Source organism: Leucoraja erinacea, chromosome 14 (assembly GCF_028641065.1).
Source record: "Leucoraja erinacea ecotype New England chromosome 14, Leri_hhj_1, whole genome shotgun sequence".
In the NCBI taxonomy this organism is placed as follows: Eukaryota; Metazoa; Chordata; class Chondrichthyes; order Rajiformes; family Rajidae; genus Leucoraja; species Leucoraja erinaceus.
The window spans coordinates 31,607,243-31,623,591 of record NC_073390.1 but is presented as its reverse complement, the minus strand read 5'-3'; the positions used below and the strand labels follow the sequence as shown (position 1 = coordinate 31,623,591).

General features: G+C 46.3%; 1 protein-coding gene across 5 annotated transcripts in view; it reads left to right on the top strand.

Moving 5' to 3' along the window:
* The window catches only part of scly (selenocysteine lyase), a 50,236-nt gene that overhangs the window by 12,550 nt on the left and 21,337 nt on the right, over positions 1-16,349 (top strand). For 2 of the 5 annotated variants that reach the window (XR_008724575.1, XM_055646046.1), the window contains exons 2-4: positions 8,627-8,766; positions 13,136-13,248; positions 13,831-13,931. Coding sequence is in view for 4 of the 5 variants with exons in the window: in XM_055646046.1 (XP_055502021.1) it covers positions 8,663-8,766; positions 13,136-13,248; positions 13,831-13,931 (318 nt within the window). In the remaining variant the exon portion in view is untranslated. Of the gene's footprint in view, positions 1-8,626; positions 8,767-8,944; positions 9,088-13,135; positions 13,249-13,830; positions 13,932-16,349 lie in introns of those variants that run through there. The other 3 variants (XM_055646048.1, XM_055646049.1, XM_055646047.1) reach the window with 3 other exon arrangements.

Sequence of the window (16,349 nt, the reverse complement as noted above, 5' to 3'; positions counted from 1 at the left end):
TGCGGCTTGGAGTTCCCGAAGTCTGTCTCTGACCAGAGACCGCAAGTGGTGTAAAGAGGAGTCATGAACATGCTGTGTCTTTATTACTATTTATTGATAATACACAAACGTTGCTGCCCTAGCTGTACGTGGTCTGTCACAGGAGCTAGAGAGAGAGATCAATGGGTGGGGAGGTTGCAATTATACTTCTGATATGGGGAGTGGTTAGTAGTGGTGAGGTCACTATATTAAAGGTACATGCACAGGTCATCTACATCCTTCCCCTTGGAAACAAAGCAATACAGTAGAGATGGGGCGACCATGTCTCATGCGCTACGAGCAGGTAAGCAGACAGTTAAACAAACAGATGAGCAAACAGCTAAACAAATTCACCATAGTGGACAGGCGGCTTAACTAGCCGGCCGGACCGGGTACGCAGCTCGCCATCCCCCCCCCCTCTGCAGGAAGAGCAGGAGCCGGAGCGGGTGACCGAACCGGGGATCCTGGAGGAGAAAGAGTAGGCGGAGGCAGAGGAGGGGATGCAGGCGCAGCATCGGGTGGACGGGGAGGGGAACGAGGGCTGCCAGGCGGAGAGCGGGGCTGAAAGAGCTGAGATGGCAGGGAGCGAGGCACGTGTGGGGCAGCAGGCAGAGTGTCGGACAACGGAGGGGAGAAAGGGTCGGCAGGCGGTGGTGGGGGCTCGTTGACAAGCCGCAGATGTCGGCGGGAGCGGCGGTAGATGGTACCATCATGGTCGACCAGGTAGGACCACGGTGAACCAGCATCACCGACGACGGTGGCAAGCTTGGAGTGACCGGAGGGGGACTGCATCCGGACGACTTGGCCGGGGAACAGACGAGGCAGGGGACGGCAGGACTGGTCGTGGGAGCGCTTTTGCACTGCATGCTTGAGGGCAATGCGCTCTTGGACAGCAGCAGGCGAGATCGGAGGGCATGAGGGACTGCTGGGACACAGGAAGTGGAGGTCTTGTGGTGCGAGCCATCAGCCGCTGTGCTGGCGAGCCCAAGGCAGGGTCGCGGGAAATGTTTTGCAGATTGAGGAGGGCCAGGTAGAAGTCGGATCCGGACAGTCTGCAATGCTCCAGCAAGTCCTTAGCACTGCGGACAGCACGCTCCGCCAGGCCGTTGCTCTGCGGGTATTCTGGACTGCTGGTGTAGTGTCGGAAGTTCCAGCTGGCAGCGAAACCCTGAAACTCGGCACTGGTGAACTGGCTGCCGTTGTCAGATTGGAGGCTCGCCGGGGAGCCAAAAGTGGCGAAGTGGCGGCGCAGCTTCCCGAAGACGGCCGAAGAGGTGAGGGAGTACAGCTGGTCGACCTCGAACTAGCTGGAATAAGAGTCAACGAGGACCAGGAAGTGCTTGCCATTCCACTCGAAAATGTCAGTGGCGACAGCCATCCAGGTCAGTTCAGGGGCAGGCTGTTGCAGAAGCGGCTGGCGTTGCTGATGGGGAGCGAGGCTGTTGCAGGTAGCGCAGGCGGAGACCCTCCCCCAGATGTCTTGGGCCATGCCGGGCCAGTAGAACTGACTCTGGGCGTGGGACAGAGTGGCCTCGGCCCCAGGATGACCGCGGTGGGCGGATTGAAACTAGTGGTCCCGCAGCGCAGTGGGCACAACCACCTTGTGTCCTTTTACAACCACACCGTCGTGCAGGTCAAGCTCGTCACGGACCAGGAAGTAGGGCACGGCACCGGCCGGCAAGGATGAACGTCGGTCTGGCCAGCCCTGCCGGGTGACGTCGGCAAGCTGTTGCAGGGCAGGATCCTTGGCAGTGTGCTTGACCAGGGACTGCATCTGCTGTGAAGGCACAATGTTAACGTTAAGCACCATCAGGTCAGACGATTCGTATGGGTGGCGATCAGTGGACGATAGTGGCGCGCGAGACAGCGTGTCGACCACGAACATGTCCTTGCCCTTGCGATACACAATTTTAAAAGTGAAGCGCTGGAGCTGCAGCATCATGCGCTGCAGCCGGGAAGAGGCAACGTGGATTGGCTTGTTTAGGATGGTGACCAACGGCAGGTGGTCGGTCTCGATCGTGAAGTTGTTGCCCAGAATGTAGTCCTTGAACTTGGAGCAAGCAAATACCACGGCAAGCAGTTCCTTCTCAATCTGAGCGTAGCGTTGCTCGGCCGGGGTCATGATGCGGGACGCATAGGAAACGGGCAGCTGCAGGCCATCGTGGAGATGCAGGCAGGCGGCACCAAGACCGAATTTGGAAGCGTCGCAGGTGAGAACGATGGGACGCTGTAGATCGAAGAATTTGAGAGTGGGGTTACTGACTAGTCTAGACTTCAGGACGTCAAAAGCTTGCTGGTGATGCGGGAACCAGGCCCAGGCAGTGTCCTTCTTGATTAGCTCCCTCAGGGGCGCACTCAGCTCGCTGAGGTTGGGGATGAACTTCCCCAGGTAATTGACCATGCCCAGGAAACGCTGCAGGCTGGGCACGTCGGTGGGTGAGGACATCCCGGAGACAGCAGCCGTTTTCTGCGGGTCAGGCTTCAGCCCCGAGGCAGTAAAAACGTGGCCCACGTAAGTGACCTCCGGGACGCGGAAACGGCACTTTGGGTTGAGCTTGAGGTTGATTTCACGGGCCTGGTCTAGGACTTGACGGAGGTGGAGGTCGTGCTCAGCCACGTCCATACCGTAGACCAGGATGTCGTCAACGATGATAGCACACGGCAGACCGGCGAACAGCTGCTCCATCGTCCGCTGGAAGACCTCGCTGGCAGAGTTGATCCCGAATGGCATGCGGAGGAATCCGAACCTTCCGAAGGGCGTGCTGAAGGTAGTCAGGTAGGAGGATCGATCGACACACTGGGGTCGACAGCAATCTTGTAGCAGCTGGGCAGCTTGCCCAGCTTATCGTCGAAACGGTCGGGGTATTCGTGCAGGGGGTCCATGAGGGTCCGCACCTGGTGGATATCGCGGTGAAAGGAGACCAAGCCGATGTCATCTACAAGTGGGATAACAGAACTTGTGTGAATGGGTAGACAAATGCTGGAGAAACTCAGCGGGTGAGGCAGCATCTATGGAGCAAAGGAAATAGGCGATGTTTCGGGTCGAGACCCTTCTTCGGACTGATGTGAGGGTGGGGGGGGGGGGGGTTGAAGAAGAAAGGAAAAGGCGGAGACAGTGGACTGAGGGAGAGCTGGGAAGGGGAGGAGGAAGCAGGGACTACCTGAAATTAGAGAAGTTAATGTTCATACCGCTGGGGTGTAAACTGCCCAAGCGAAATATGAGGTGCTGCTGCTCCAATTTACGGTGGGTCTCACTCTGGCCACGGAGGAGACCCAGGACAGAAAGATCGGATTCGAATTGGGAGGGGGAGTTGAAGTGCTGAGCCACCAGGAGATCAGGTTGGTTATTGCCAACCGAACGGAGGTGTTGTGCGAAGCGATCGCCAAGCCTATGCTTGGTCTCACCGATGTAGAGCAGCTGACACCTAGAGCAGCTGACGCAATAGATGAGGTTGGAGGAGGTGCAGGTGAACCTCTGCCACACCTGGAAAGTCTGGGGCCTTGAATGGAGTCAAGGGGGGAGGTAAAATGACAAATGTAGCATTTCCTGCGGTTGCAAGGGAAAGTGTCAGGAGAGGGGATGGTATGGGTGGGAAGGGACAAATTGATCAGGGAGTTATGGAGGGAGCAGTCTCTGTGGAAAGCCAACAGGGGAGGAGATGGGAAGATGTGGCCAGTGGTGGGAATCCTGTTGGTAGATAAAAACGTAGTAGACAATCAACGGGTAAGGCAGCATCTATGGAGTGAAGGAACAGGCGACGTTTCGGGTCGGGACCCCCCTTCAAACTGATGTCGGGGGGGGGACATAGAAACATAGAAAATAGTTACAGGAGTAGGCCATTCGGCCCTTCGAGTCTGCACCGCCATTCAATATGATCATGGCTGATCATCCAACTCAGTATCCTGTACCTGCATTCTCTCCGTACCCCCTAATCCCTTTAGCCACAAGGGCCACATCTAACTCCCTCTTAAATATAGTCAATGAACTGGCCTCAACTACCTTCTGTGGCAGAGAATTCCACAGATTCACTGTGTGAATAATGTTTTTCTCATCTCGGTCTTAAAAGACTTCCCCCCTTATCCTTAAACTGTGACCCCTTGCGTGTTGGATGGAACTGGTATATGATAGATTGCTGGTCGGTGTGGACTTGGTGGGCTGAAGGGCCTGTTTGAAAGCTGTTGGGACAGAAGACGTGTTTGCACTGAGCGGCGGACTGGCTTGCGATGCAAATAGGGCTGTTGAGCCAAAACCAAAAAGGCCTAAGGCAGGCAACGCCATTGTAGTGGGAGACTCCATTGTGAGAGGTACGGACAGGGTTTTTTGCGGCAACAGACGGGATGCGAGGATAGTGTGCTGCCTTCCCGGTGCCAGGATCCAGGATGTCACGGACAGAGTGCAGAAAATCCTCAAGGGCGAAGGTGAACATCCAGAAGTGGTAGTGCATGTCGGCACAAACGATGTCGGAAAGAAGGGGATGAATATTCTGCAGCGTGACTTTAGAGAGCTCGGAATAACGCTGAAAAGCAGGACCTCCAGGGTTGTTATCTCCGGTTTGCTTCCAGTTCCTCATGCTGGCGAGAGCAGGAATAGGGAGATGCGGGACCTGAACGTGTGGCTGAGGAACTGGTGCACGGGGCAGGGATTTAGATTCTTAGATCACTGTGATCTCTTTTGGGTAAGGGGGAACTGTACAAAAGGGACGGATTGCATCTTAACAGGTGTGGGACCAGCATTCTGGCAGGCAGGTTTGCCACTGCTGCACGGGTGGTTTTAAACTGAATAAGGGGGGGTGGGGTGTCAAATGGGATAGTGGAGGATGGAGTTAAAGGGAAAGGGTTTCTTAAATGTGTGAGCGTAGAGACAGAGGGGTGTAAAATGAGGGTAGAAACAATAGGTAGCAAGGTGAAAAGTAAAAGTGGCAGGCAGACAAAACCAGGGCAAAAATCAAAAAGGGCCACTTTTCAACATAATTTTATAAGGGGTAAGAGTGTTGTAAAAACAAGAGGACAGAAGCAAAAGGTAGAAGGAGTAAAAAAAAACAAACCTGAAAGCTTTGTGTCTCAATGCAAGGAGCATTCGTAATAAGGTGGATGAGTTGAATGTGCAGATAGTTATTAATGACTATGATATAGTTGGGATCACGGAGACATGGCTGCAGGGTGACCAAGGCTGGGAGCTGAACATCCAGGGATATTCAATATTCAGGAGGGATAGAGAGAAAGGAAAAGGAGGTGGGGTAGCGTTGCTGATTAGAGAGGAGATTAACGCAATGGAAAGAAAGGACATTAGTTTGGAGGATGTGGAATCGGTATGGGTAGAGCTGCGAAACACTAAGGGGCAGTAAACGCTGGTGGATGTTGTGTACAGGCCACCTAACAGTAGTAGTGAAGTTGGAGATGGTATCAAACAGTAAATTAGAAATGCGTGCGACAAAGGCAAAACAGTTATAATGGGTGACTTCAATCTACATATAGATTGGGTGAATCAAATTGGCAGGGGTGCTGAGGAAGAGGATTTCTTGGAATGTATGCGGGATAGTTATCTAAATCAACATGTAGAGGAACCAATGAGAGAGCAGGCTATTTTAGACAGGGTATTGAGTAATGAGGAAGGGTTAGTTAGCAGTCTTTTTGTACGTGCCCCCTTGGGCAAGAGTGACCATAATATGGTTGAGTTCTTCATTAGGATGGAGAGTGACATTGTTAATTCAGAAACAATGGTTCTGAACTTAAAGAAAGGTAACTTTGAGGGTGTGAGACGTGAATTGGCCAAGATTGATCGGCAATTAATTCTAAAAGGGTTGACGGTGGATATGCAATGGAAGACATTTAAAGACTGCATGGATGAACTACAAAAATTGTTCATCCCAGTTTGGGAAAAGAATAAATTAGGGAAGGTAGTACATCCGTGGATAACAAGGGAAATCAGAGATAGTATCAAAGCGAAGGATGATGCGTACAAATTAGCCAGAAAAAGCAGCATACAGGACTGGGAGAAATTCAGAGACCAGCAGAGGAGGACAAAGGGCTTAATTAGGAAAGGAAAAATAGATTATGAAAGAAAACTGGCAGGGAACATAAAAACTGACTGCAAAAGTTTTTATAGATATGTGAAAAGAAAGAGATTAGTTAAAACAAATGTAGGTCCCTTGCAGTCAGAAACAGGTGAGTTGATCATGCGGAACAAGGATATGGCAGACCAATTGAATAACTACTTTGATTACGTCTTCACTAAGGAAGACATAAATAATGTGCCGGAAATAGCAGGGGACCGCGGGTCAAAGGAGTTGGAGGAATTGAGTGAAATCCAGGTTAGCTGGGAAGTGGTGTTGGGTAAATTGAATGGATTAAAGGCCGATAAATCCCCAGGGCCAGATAGGCTGCATCCCAGAGTACTTAAGGAAGTAGCTCCAGAAATAGTGGATGCATTAGTAATAATCTTTCAAAACTCTTTAGATTCTGGAGTAGTTCCTGAGGATTGGCGGGTAGCACACGTAACCCCACTTTTTAAGAAGGGAGGGAGAGAGAAAACGGGGAATTACAGACCAGTTAGTCTAACATCGGTAGTGGGGAAACTGCCAGAGTCAGTTATGAAAGATGGGATAGCAGCACATTTGGAAAGTGGTGAAATTATTGGACAAAGTCAGCATGGATTTACAAAAGGTAAATCATGTCTGACGAATCTTATAGGATTTTTCGAGGATGTAACTAGTAGCATGGATAGGGGAGAACCAGTGGATGTGGTGTAGCTGGACTTCCAGAAGGCTTTCGACAAGGTCCCACATAAGAGATTAGTATACAAACTTAAAGCACACGGCATTGGGGGTTCAGTATTGATGTGGATAGAGAACTGGCTGGCAAACAGGAAGCAAAGAGTAGGAGTAAACGGGTCCTTTTCACAATGGCAGGCAGTGACTAGTGGGGTACAGCAAGGCTCAGTGCTGGGACCCCAGCTATTTACAATATATATTAATGATCTGGATGAGGGAATTGAAGGCAATATCTCCAAGTTTGCGGATGACACTAAGCTGGGGGGCAGTGTTAGCTGTGAGGAGGATGCTAGGAGACTGCAAGGTGCCTTGGATAGGCTGGGTGAGTGGGCAAATGTTTGGCAGATGCAGTATAATGTGGATAAATGTGTGGTTATCCATTTTGGTGGCAAAAACAGGAAAGCAGACTATTATCTAAATGGTGGCCGACTAGGAAAAGGGGAGATGCAGCAAGACCTGGGTGTCATGGTACACCAGTCATTGAAGGTAGGCATGCAGGTGCAGCAGGCAGTGAAGAAAGCGAATGGTATGTTAGCTTTCATAGCAAAAGGATTTGAGTATAGGAGCAGGGAGGTTCTACTGCAGTTGTACAGGGTCTTGGTGAGACCACACCTGGAGTATTGCGTACAGTTTTGGTCTCCAAATCTGAGGAAGGACATTATTGCCATAGAGGGAGTGCAGAGAAGGTTCACCAGACTGATTCCTGGGATGTCAGGACTGTCTTATGAAGAAAGACTGGATATACTTGGTTTATACTCTCTAGAATTTAGGAGATTGAGAGGGGATCTTATAGAAACTTACAAAATTCTTAAGGGGTTGGACAGGCTAGATGCAGGAAGATTGCTCCCGATGTTGGGGAAGTCCAGGACAAGGGGTCACAGCTTAAGGATAAGGGGGAAATCCTTTAAAACCGAGATGAGAAGAACTTTTTTCACACAGAGAGTGGTGAATCTCTGGAACTCTCTGCCACAGAGGGTAGTCGAGGCCAATTCATTGGCTATATTTAAGAGGGAGTTAGATGTGGCCCTTGTGGCTAAAGGGATCAGAGGGTATGGAGAGAAGGCAGGTACGGGATACTGAGTTGGATGATCAGCCATGATCATATTGAATGGCGGTGCAGGCTCGAAGGGCCGAAGGGCCGAATGGCCTACTCCTGCACCTAATTTCTATGTTTCCATATACATGCTTTACATATATACCTTAATTTCATTGAACCATGTATGATTGCATATGTGGCATTATTTTCGTCTTGTTTCTATATTCAAAGGGTAAGGTTGATTGATTTATTTGTGCAGAACAGTGATGGAAGTCCAACTCTTGCCTTGTTTCTCTGTGTTTTTCTGCATATTTATGCATAACAGCATGAATATAATCTGATTTTCATACATGAATATAGTCATTTATGTGCTGCATCTGTTGATCAGAGCCTGGCTCTATTATGGAATGTAATTAGGAATGTAATTTAGCCTAACCTTATTCATACCTAATCCAATTTAAAGCATAAATGTTGCATTCAAGTATAAGGCTCGACAACCATTGCTGGCACCATTGCTGGTGGTTGTTCCATATAATGTTCAGGAACAACTAACTTCCTATATTTATTTATGCATAACCTATGTCTATATGTGTTGTTCAAGTCCCTCTGATGTTGCTGCAAACAAAATTTTCATTGCATTTGCATATGACAATGAATACTTGGAATTGTTCATTACTATTGACAAGGCACACAGAGCTGCAAAGCTTTTTATCTAATTTGCATTTTGGTATCAGTTATCCTTTGTATATTTTCATTCTGTTTATTTACAAATTCACAGGTGCATATTTCCATTTTTTTATAGGTGTTTTGCAGAAATTATTGAGTTATTTGTGGAGCAATGGAAAAAAATGCATGCCCCGCAAAAACGGATGGGCCTTCAGTTACTCAAGGTTGTCCAAAGTTGGCAGAACTGCAACAAAAAAATAACTCGGCAAATGAATAGTAAGCGCGATCATCATCTTGGGAAAATTGTGGACATAGCTTTGGCCATATGATCATGTGAAAGAAATGTATTGAAATTACAGTGATATAAATGATGGACTATACTGTTTCTTCTTAATGAGAAATGTTTCCCAACTCCTAATTTTGTTAATATTTTTATGTTCTTTCCAACTAAAAGAGGTATCCTCTGAAGAAGGGTTTCGGCCCGAAACGTTGCCTATTTCCTTCGCTCCATAGATGCTGCTGCACCCGCTGAGTTTCTCCAGCTTTTTTGTGTAACCTTCGATTCTCCAGCATCTGCAGTTCCTTCTTAAACACGAGGTATCCTCTTTACCGGCCTTTCTGAAAGATTCTTACTGACTTAGTCCAGTTTGATATCCGAGCTAGTTGAAATGGGTACCAAAAAAACCATGGATTGAAATAGCAGCATGAAGTGAATATGGTTGTCATGCATCCAACTGCTGGTATTTACAGTGTGGTTTAACTCCTTGCTTTAGGTGTCTGTTAAGAATACAAGCCAGTCAAAAATGTTAATAATGCAGAAACCCATGGGTGGGTTTAAAATAAACAGTGGGGGGTAGTGTCAACAATGTGGAAGCGGATGCATACAGTTAATGGGAAAAAGAGTTTAGAAAAGGTCATGTATTCATTGCATTTGCATATGACAATGAATACTTGGAATTGTTCATTACTATTGACAAGGCACACAGAGCTGCAAAGCTTTTTATCTAATTTGCATTTTGGTATCAGTTATCCTTTGTATATTTTCATTCTGTTTATAAGGCAGGGGGATGGGAACCAATGCAAGGAGACATAGGGCCATAAAAAGAGGACAGAAGCAAAAGGTAGAAGGAGTAAAGAAAAACAAACCTGAAAGCTTTGTGCCTTAATGTTAGGAGCATTCGTAATAAGGTGGATGAATTGAATGTGAAGTTAGTAGTTAAGGGACATAATATAGTTGGAATTTCGGAGACATGGCTCCAGAGTGACCAAGGCTGAGAGCTAAACATGCAGGGGGTTTCAATATTCAGGTAGGATAGGCAGAAAGGAAGAGGAGATGGGGTGGAATTGCTGTATTAAGAGGAGATTAATGCAATAGTAATGAGAGACATTAACTTGGATGCTGTAAAATCAGTATGGGTAGAACTGAGAAATAGCCAAGTCCAGAAAACGCTTGTTGGAGTTGTTTACAGACCACCAAACTGCAGTGGGGAGGTTGGGGATAGCATCAAGCAGGAAATGAGGGATGCGTGTAGCAAAGGCACAGCAGTTTTCATGGGTGACTTTAATCTACATATAGATTGGGCCAACTAAATTGGTAACAGTGCTGAGGAGGAGGATTTCCTGGAATGTTTACGGGCTGTTTTTTTTAAACCAATATATAGAGGAAATGACTAGAGGATAGACCATCCTAGACTGGGTATTGGGTAATGAGGAAGGATTAGTTAGCAATCTTGTTGTGCAAAGCCCCTTGGGCAACAATGACCATAACATGGTGGAATTCTGCATTAGGATGGAGAGTGACACGGTTAATTCAGAGACTAGGGTCCTGAATCTAAAGAAAGGAGGATTTGCAGGTATGAGATGGGAATTGGCCGATTGCTCAGTTTGGCCGGGTGGCCAGTTCTATGAAGAGTCCTGCTGGTTCCAAAGTTCTTCTATTTAAGAATGACGTAGGCCATTGTTCTCTTCGGGACCTGCAATGCTGCAGAAATTGTTTTATACCCTTCACCACATCTGTGTCTCGACACAGTCCTGTCTCGGAGGTCTACCGACAATTCCTTCATCTTCATGGCTTGGTTTTTGCTCTGACATGCACTGTCAACTGTGGGACCTTTTATAGACAGATGTGTGCCTTTCCAAATCATGTCATTCAATTTAATTTACCACTGGGAACACAAATCAAGTTGGAGAAACATCTTGAGGATATTCAATGGAAACAGGATGAACCCAAGCTCAATTTTGAGTGTCATAGCATAGGGTCTGAATACTTATGTAAATGTGATATTTCAGTTATTTATTTTTAATTACTTTGCAAAAAACACATGTTTTTGCGTCTTCATTCTGGGGAATTGTGTGTAGATTGATGATAAGCAAATAATTTAATCCATTTTAAAATAAGGCTGTAATGTAACAAAATGTGGAAAAAGTGAAGGGGTCTGAATACTTTCTGAATGCACTGTATAAATTGTTAGCCCATTAAAATGATCCACATTTTCATATTTTAAGAAAGAGAGCTTTAACACTTCAGTCTGGGATAGGCATCAGGAAACATGGACGTCTACAAGGCAGAGTCCTACCGACTGCGAAGGGCGGTGAAGGACGCAAAGAGAAGGTACAGAGACAAGATGGAGTTACAGATGGAGCAGCAGGACACCAGAAGCCTGTGGCAGGGGCTACGGATTGTAACCAACTACCGGAGTACCCCTCCCTCATCAGTAAGTGCCGGCACCTCCCTAGCTGATGACCTGAACTCCTTTTACACTCATTTCGAGAGAGGCAACACCACCCCAGGTCTGTCGACTATCGACAATACCGCCAGCGGGCTGGCTACCGAAGCTGAAGGGAGGAATGTGCACACATTCTCGCTGTCCGAGCACAACGTGAGGAGGGCTCTGACACGGGTGAACACGAGAAAAGCTGCAGGCCCCGATGGCATCTCGGGGCGAGTACTCAAGTCCTGTGCTACGCAGCTAGCTCCAGTGCTCACTACATTATTCAACCTCTCCCTGGACAAGTCCGTGGACCCTGCCTGCTTCAAAAAATCCATCATAGTACCGGTACCAAAAAATGCCTCCCCAGCCTGTCTAAATGACTACCGTCCGGTGGCCCTTACCTCGGTAGTCATGCAATGCTTTGAGAGGCTGGTGAAGAAACACATCTGCGCCTTCCTCCCTCGGAACATGGACCCGTTGCAGTTCGCATACCGTCCGAACAGATCCACGGACGATGCGGTCTCCCAGGTCTTGCACACCGCTCTCTCCCATCTGGACAGCCAGAAGGGGGGCTACGTGAGGATGCTGTTCCTAGACTACAGTTCAGCTTTCAACACGATATTCCCCACCAGACTGGCCGGGAAGCTAATGGAATTGGGGCTCAACACCTCCCTGTGTGCCTGGGTCCTGGACTTTCTCACTGCCAGGTCCCAAGTAGTCAAGATGGGAGGGAATACATCGAAGTCCCTCACCCTGAGCACAGGATCGCCCCAGGGTTGCGTCCTCAGCCCTCTATTGTACTCCCTGTACACACATGACTGTGTGGCTAGGTTCAGCTCCAACTCAATAATTAAGTTTGCTGATGACACTGTGGTGGTGGGCTTGATCTCAGACAACGACGAGAAGGCCTACCGGGAGGAGGTGGCTGGTCTAGCACTCTGGTGCCAGGATAACAGCCTCCTCTTGAACATCAAAAAAACAAAGGAGCTGATCATGGACTTTAGGAGGGCTCATCATCCGAGGACGTACACTCCATTGAGGATAAATGGGGATCCTGTGGATAGGGTGAACTGTTTTAAATGTCTGGGAGTCCACATCTCCGAGGATATGACATGGGCATCACACGCCTCAGCACTCGTGAGTAAGGCAAGGCAGCGCCTTTACCACCTCAGGCAATTGAGGAAATTCAGAGTGTCTCCGAGGATCCTCCAGTGCTTCTACGCAGCGGCGGTGGAAAGCATCTTGTCCGGGAACATTACCATCTGGTTTGGGAATTGCTCTGCCAAGGACAAGAAGGCTCTGCAGAGAGTAGTGCGTTCGGTCGAACGCACTATGGGAACTTCACATGCCCCCCTGCAGGAACTATACATCAGGAGGTACAACTCCAGAGCCAACAATATCATGAGAGACCCCTTCCACCCCTGCAACGGACTGTTCCAGCTGCTACGGTCAGGCAAACGCCTCCGTTGCCATGCGGTGAGAACGGAGAGGTTGAGGAGGAGTTTCTTCCCAGAGAGGCCCTTTGGACTGTAAACGCCTATCTCACCAGGGACTAACTCTACTGAACGTTTTTCCTTCCATTATTTATTATGTAAAAGAATATGTGTGTTATGGTTGTGTTTATAGTTTGTTTGGTTGTTTGTCTTTTGCACAAAAGTCCGCGAGCATTGCCACTTTCATTTCACTGCACATCTCGTATGTGTATGTGACAAATAGACTTGTCTTGACTTGACTTGACTTGAGATTTGGACCCAGTCTACAGAGGTAAAAGGCAGCAATCATGTCATGGTGCCAACCAGCCATTTTACCTGTAATTTTCCTTGCATCATATTAAGTCTTAAGTATGATCAGTGTTTTATTTTTGCCACATGTTGAATGATTAGGGCTCGTGGGTTGAAGATGCGGTATAGTTAAAATATTTTTTGCATTCAAAGCAGCATTTACATGGATTATAATGCAACCACACCTATGGAGAGTGAGGTAATGCAGACTATTACTGAGGCCATGCAGGAGGCCTGGGGAAATCCAAGCAGTTCTTATGCACCAGGTATGTGATGAGTGGTATGTATACAACTGTATGGTCTCGTTAACAGAAGATGGTCTGGTATCAGGCACTCGGATTATAAAATAATGTGAATGTTAGGCATTGTCTGTGGCAAGGGAAACAGTTTATTTTTTTGGAAATGCATGATGCTAAATATTGTGGATTTGTCGAAATTGCTTTATACTTAATTGTAAACCTTTAAATTAGATTTCAATCCAAATCATGAAGTGGATGAAGTGTTGATTTTCCTGAGTGACTTAGTGGTGCAGTGGTAGAGTTGCTGCTTTACAGTATCAGAGGCCCTGGTTCAATCTTGACTACGAGTGTTGTCTATATGAAGTTTGTACATTCTCTCTGTGACCGCGTGGGTTTTCTTCAGGTGCTCTGGTTTTTTCCCATATTCCAAACACATACAGCTTTGTAGTTAATTGGCTACTATAAATTGTCCCTAGTGTGTAGGTGTGATCGCTGGTCGTCACGAACTTGGGCTGAAGGGCCTGTTTCCATGCTGTATCTGTAAACTACTTGTAGCGTAAATAAAGACATACTTACAAACATTTTTCTTTTGAATCTAATTGTGATTAGGTAGGAATGCCAAAGTGTTGATAGATTGGGCAAGGGAGACCATAGCTCAGATGGTTGGAGGTCACCCAGAAGACATAATTTTTACCTCTGGTGGAACTGAGGTAAGAAATTTTATTTTACCCAATTAATTGTCAATACAGAAGGTGACTCACCCCCTCAAATCCCATTCAAAAATCCATCAACTCACTCTGCCATCCCTCGCCCCAGTTCCCACACAATCTCCACTATCATCTTGTCTACCTCTCCAAATCAATCAGAGAATAAATTGCAAGGATGTTGTCCAAGAATGGGCCATCATTGCAAATCTTTAAGCTGGATTTCTATCCAAACTGGATGGATGAAGTGTTAATTTTCCTGAGTAACTGACAATTATGCTAAATTGTAAATTCTCTGCGCAGTATGTTTGGTTTTGTTGGTGTTGTGTTGACAGTTCTTTAGAGGAAGGGTTTCTCAGAGGAAGAACTCTTCCAAATAGAGATATTTAATAAAAATAAGTAAAGCAAAATATAAAAAAGCAGGTGAGGAATTCATTGGGTCAGGCAGCATCCGTGGATAGAAATGAGAAGTTAGGTTGAGAGTCTTCATCTGGACCAGAGGTGGCCAACCTTTTCCATTCCATGCCCCAATTTTTTCACGCACTAGTTCAGATGTGCCATACAACACTTGTATCCCCAGTCAATTCTTGTATAAATATGTTAATATGTACATAACATTTTTACATGATATAATGATTTACTTTAGAAACAAGATAAACATTGCTTACTTTAATGAGACTTTTGAGTCTGTTTTTATTTTGCCAAGCTTGATGTTTGGACTTAAATTTGTTACTGAGAGCAGCAGAGAATTATTCAAATTTGAATCGGTCAATCGCAACCTCGTTTTGTTTAAAATCAATTTCATGGGTGAAAATGCTTGTTTACATCTGTACGTTGTTCCAAAATGACAGATATAACTTTGGGCAAATTTTCTTAGTTCTGGAAAATATTCACCGGTTAATGATCGCCAAAAATAATCGTGTCAGAAGCATTTGGGACTGAGCGAAGCTCATCAAATTTCATTTTCAATAATGAATTTATTTTCAAGTTGACAAGCTCCATTTGTATGTTGCTAGGCATCTTCATGATTTTTGTTCACTAAGTGAAAATGGGTTTATAAATGCAAGTATGCAGTCTTCTTCTTTAGCAAAATCATGAAAATGACTTTCAAATGACTTGCAATAAACCTGATTTTTTATTTCAATATATTCTGTAAACCTGCCATTGCTCTTTGTGGAAACTGGCGCAAATCCTCATTTTCTCACTGAGAGGTAAACAGTTTTAACTTCATCTTGAATGCACTGATATAATTTACTAAGTTAGGATCTGAGTTTCACAACTTCTTTTAACAAATATATTTTGTCTTTTTATTTCATCCTTTTTCTTAATCACATAATGTTTCCATAACTCAGATCCAAGCACTAGCTTCAGTTTTTCTTTTATTTCAGTCTGATGTGTTTTGTAGTGTCTATTAAGATCATGTTTTCTATTTTGTGAGAGCAAACAATGCACAACAGCTTTCCTGACGGACCCGCAATAAATAAGAACTCATTTTCCCACTGTTTATTGAATTGATGAGATATCCACTTTCCGTTTTTCTTTTTCATTTGCTCATTTTCTTTTGCACTGTGATGGATAACTGATGTTAAAACAAAGGTCAATTTTCCAAAAGTACAAAACTTCAATTGTTCACAAAGGATGAAGCACAACTCTGTACCCGTGTGTACCGCATGAGTGTCAATTGTAAAATGACCGGCAAAAACCTGTAACACACTGCTGGTGTAGACAGCACCTCAATATCAAACAAATATCACACGTGAACAGTTATGGAACGACTTCAGAACTAAAGTCCTTTTTTCATAGTTTGACTCACTGAATATTTTGTAACTGAAAACAGATTAAAGTGAAAGAAGATGACATTCACTAAAAGATGTGCTAAGTTGCTAAATTTTAGATTTATTCTCAGTAAAACCCATTACCAGCTCTAAGCTGTCGCTGACCTTCACAGTCTCCCCGGACACCGATGCTGCTCCCACAGAGTCGGCCGACCCGTATCTTTACTCACGGGCCTCTACCAGGGACTCCACCGACCCTTGCCTCTCCACCAGCCACTCACCAGCGAGCCAGAGCCGACACTCACCTCACCAGATTCCAGGTGCAGCACTAGGCCCACAATCTCCACCCTCCACGATGCAGACAGCACGTGGTCTGACTGCTACAGAGCGACCATGGCGGGCTGGTGACCGTCCGCTGCGTCTCTCGCCTTTTCCATTGGCTGTCGTTTGGCCCCCTCGGCATGTAAATATTCTGCCGCCCATCTGAAAGCTTAAATTGCCCACTAGTGAGCAGTTCTGCCCAGGTTGAAGAGCACTGGGTTAATATTTGCATAAGTGGGCTTGTTTTTTAAATTATTATCACTGGGATGCAATGCACCATTTCTAATCATTCAATGCTCCACTTTTGGAGCATGCTCCATCGGTTGGC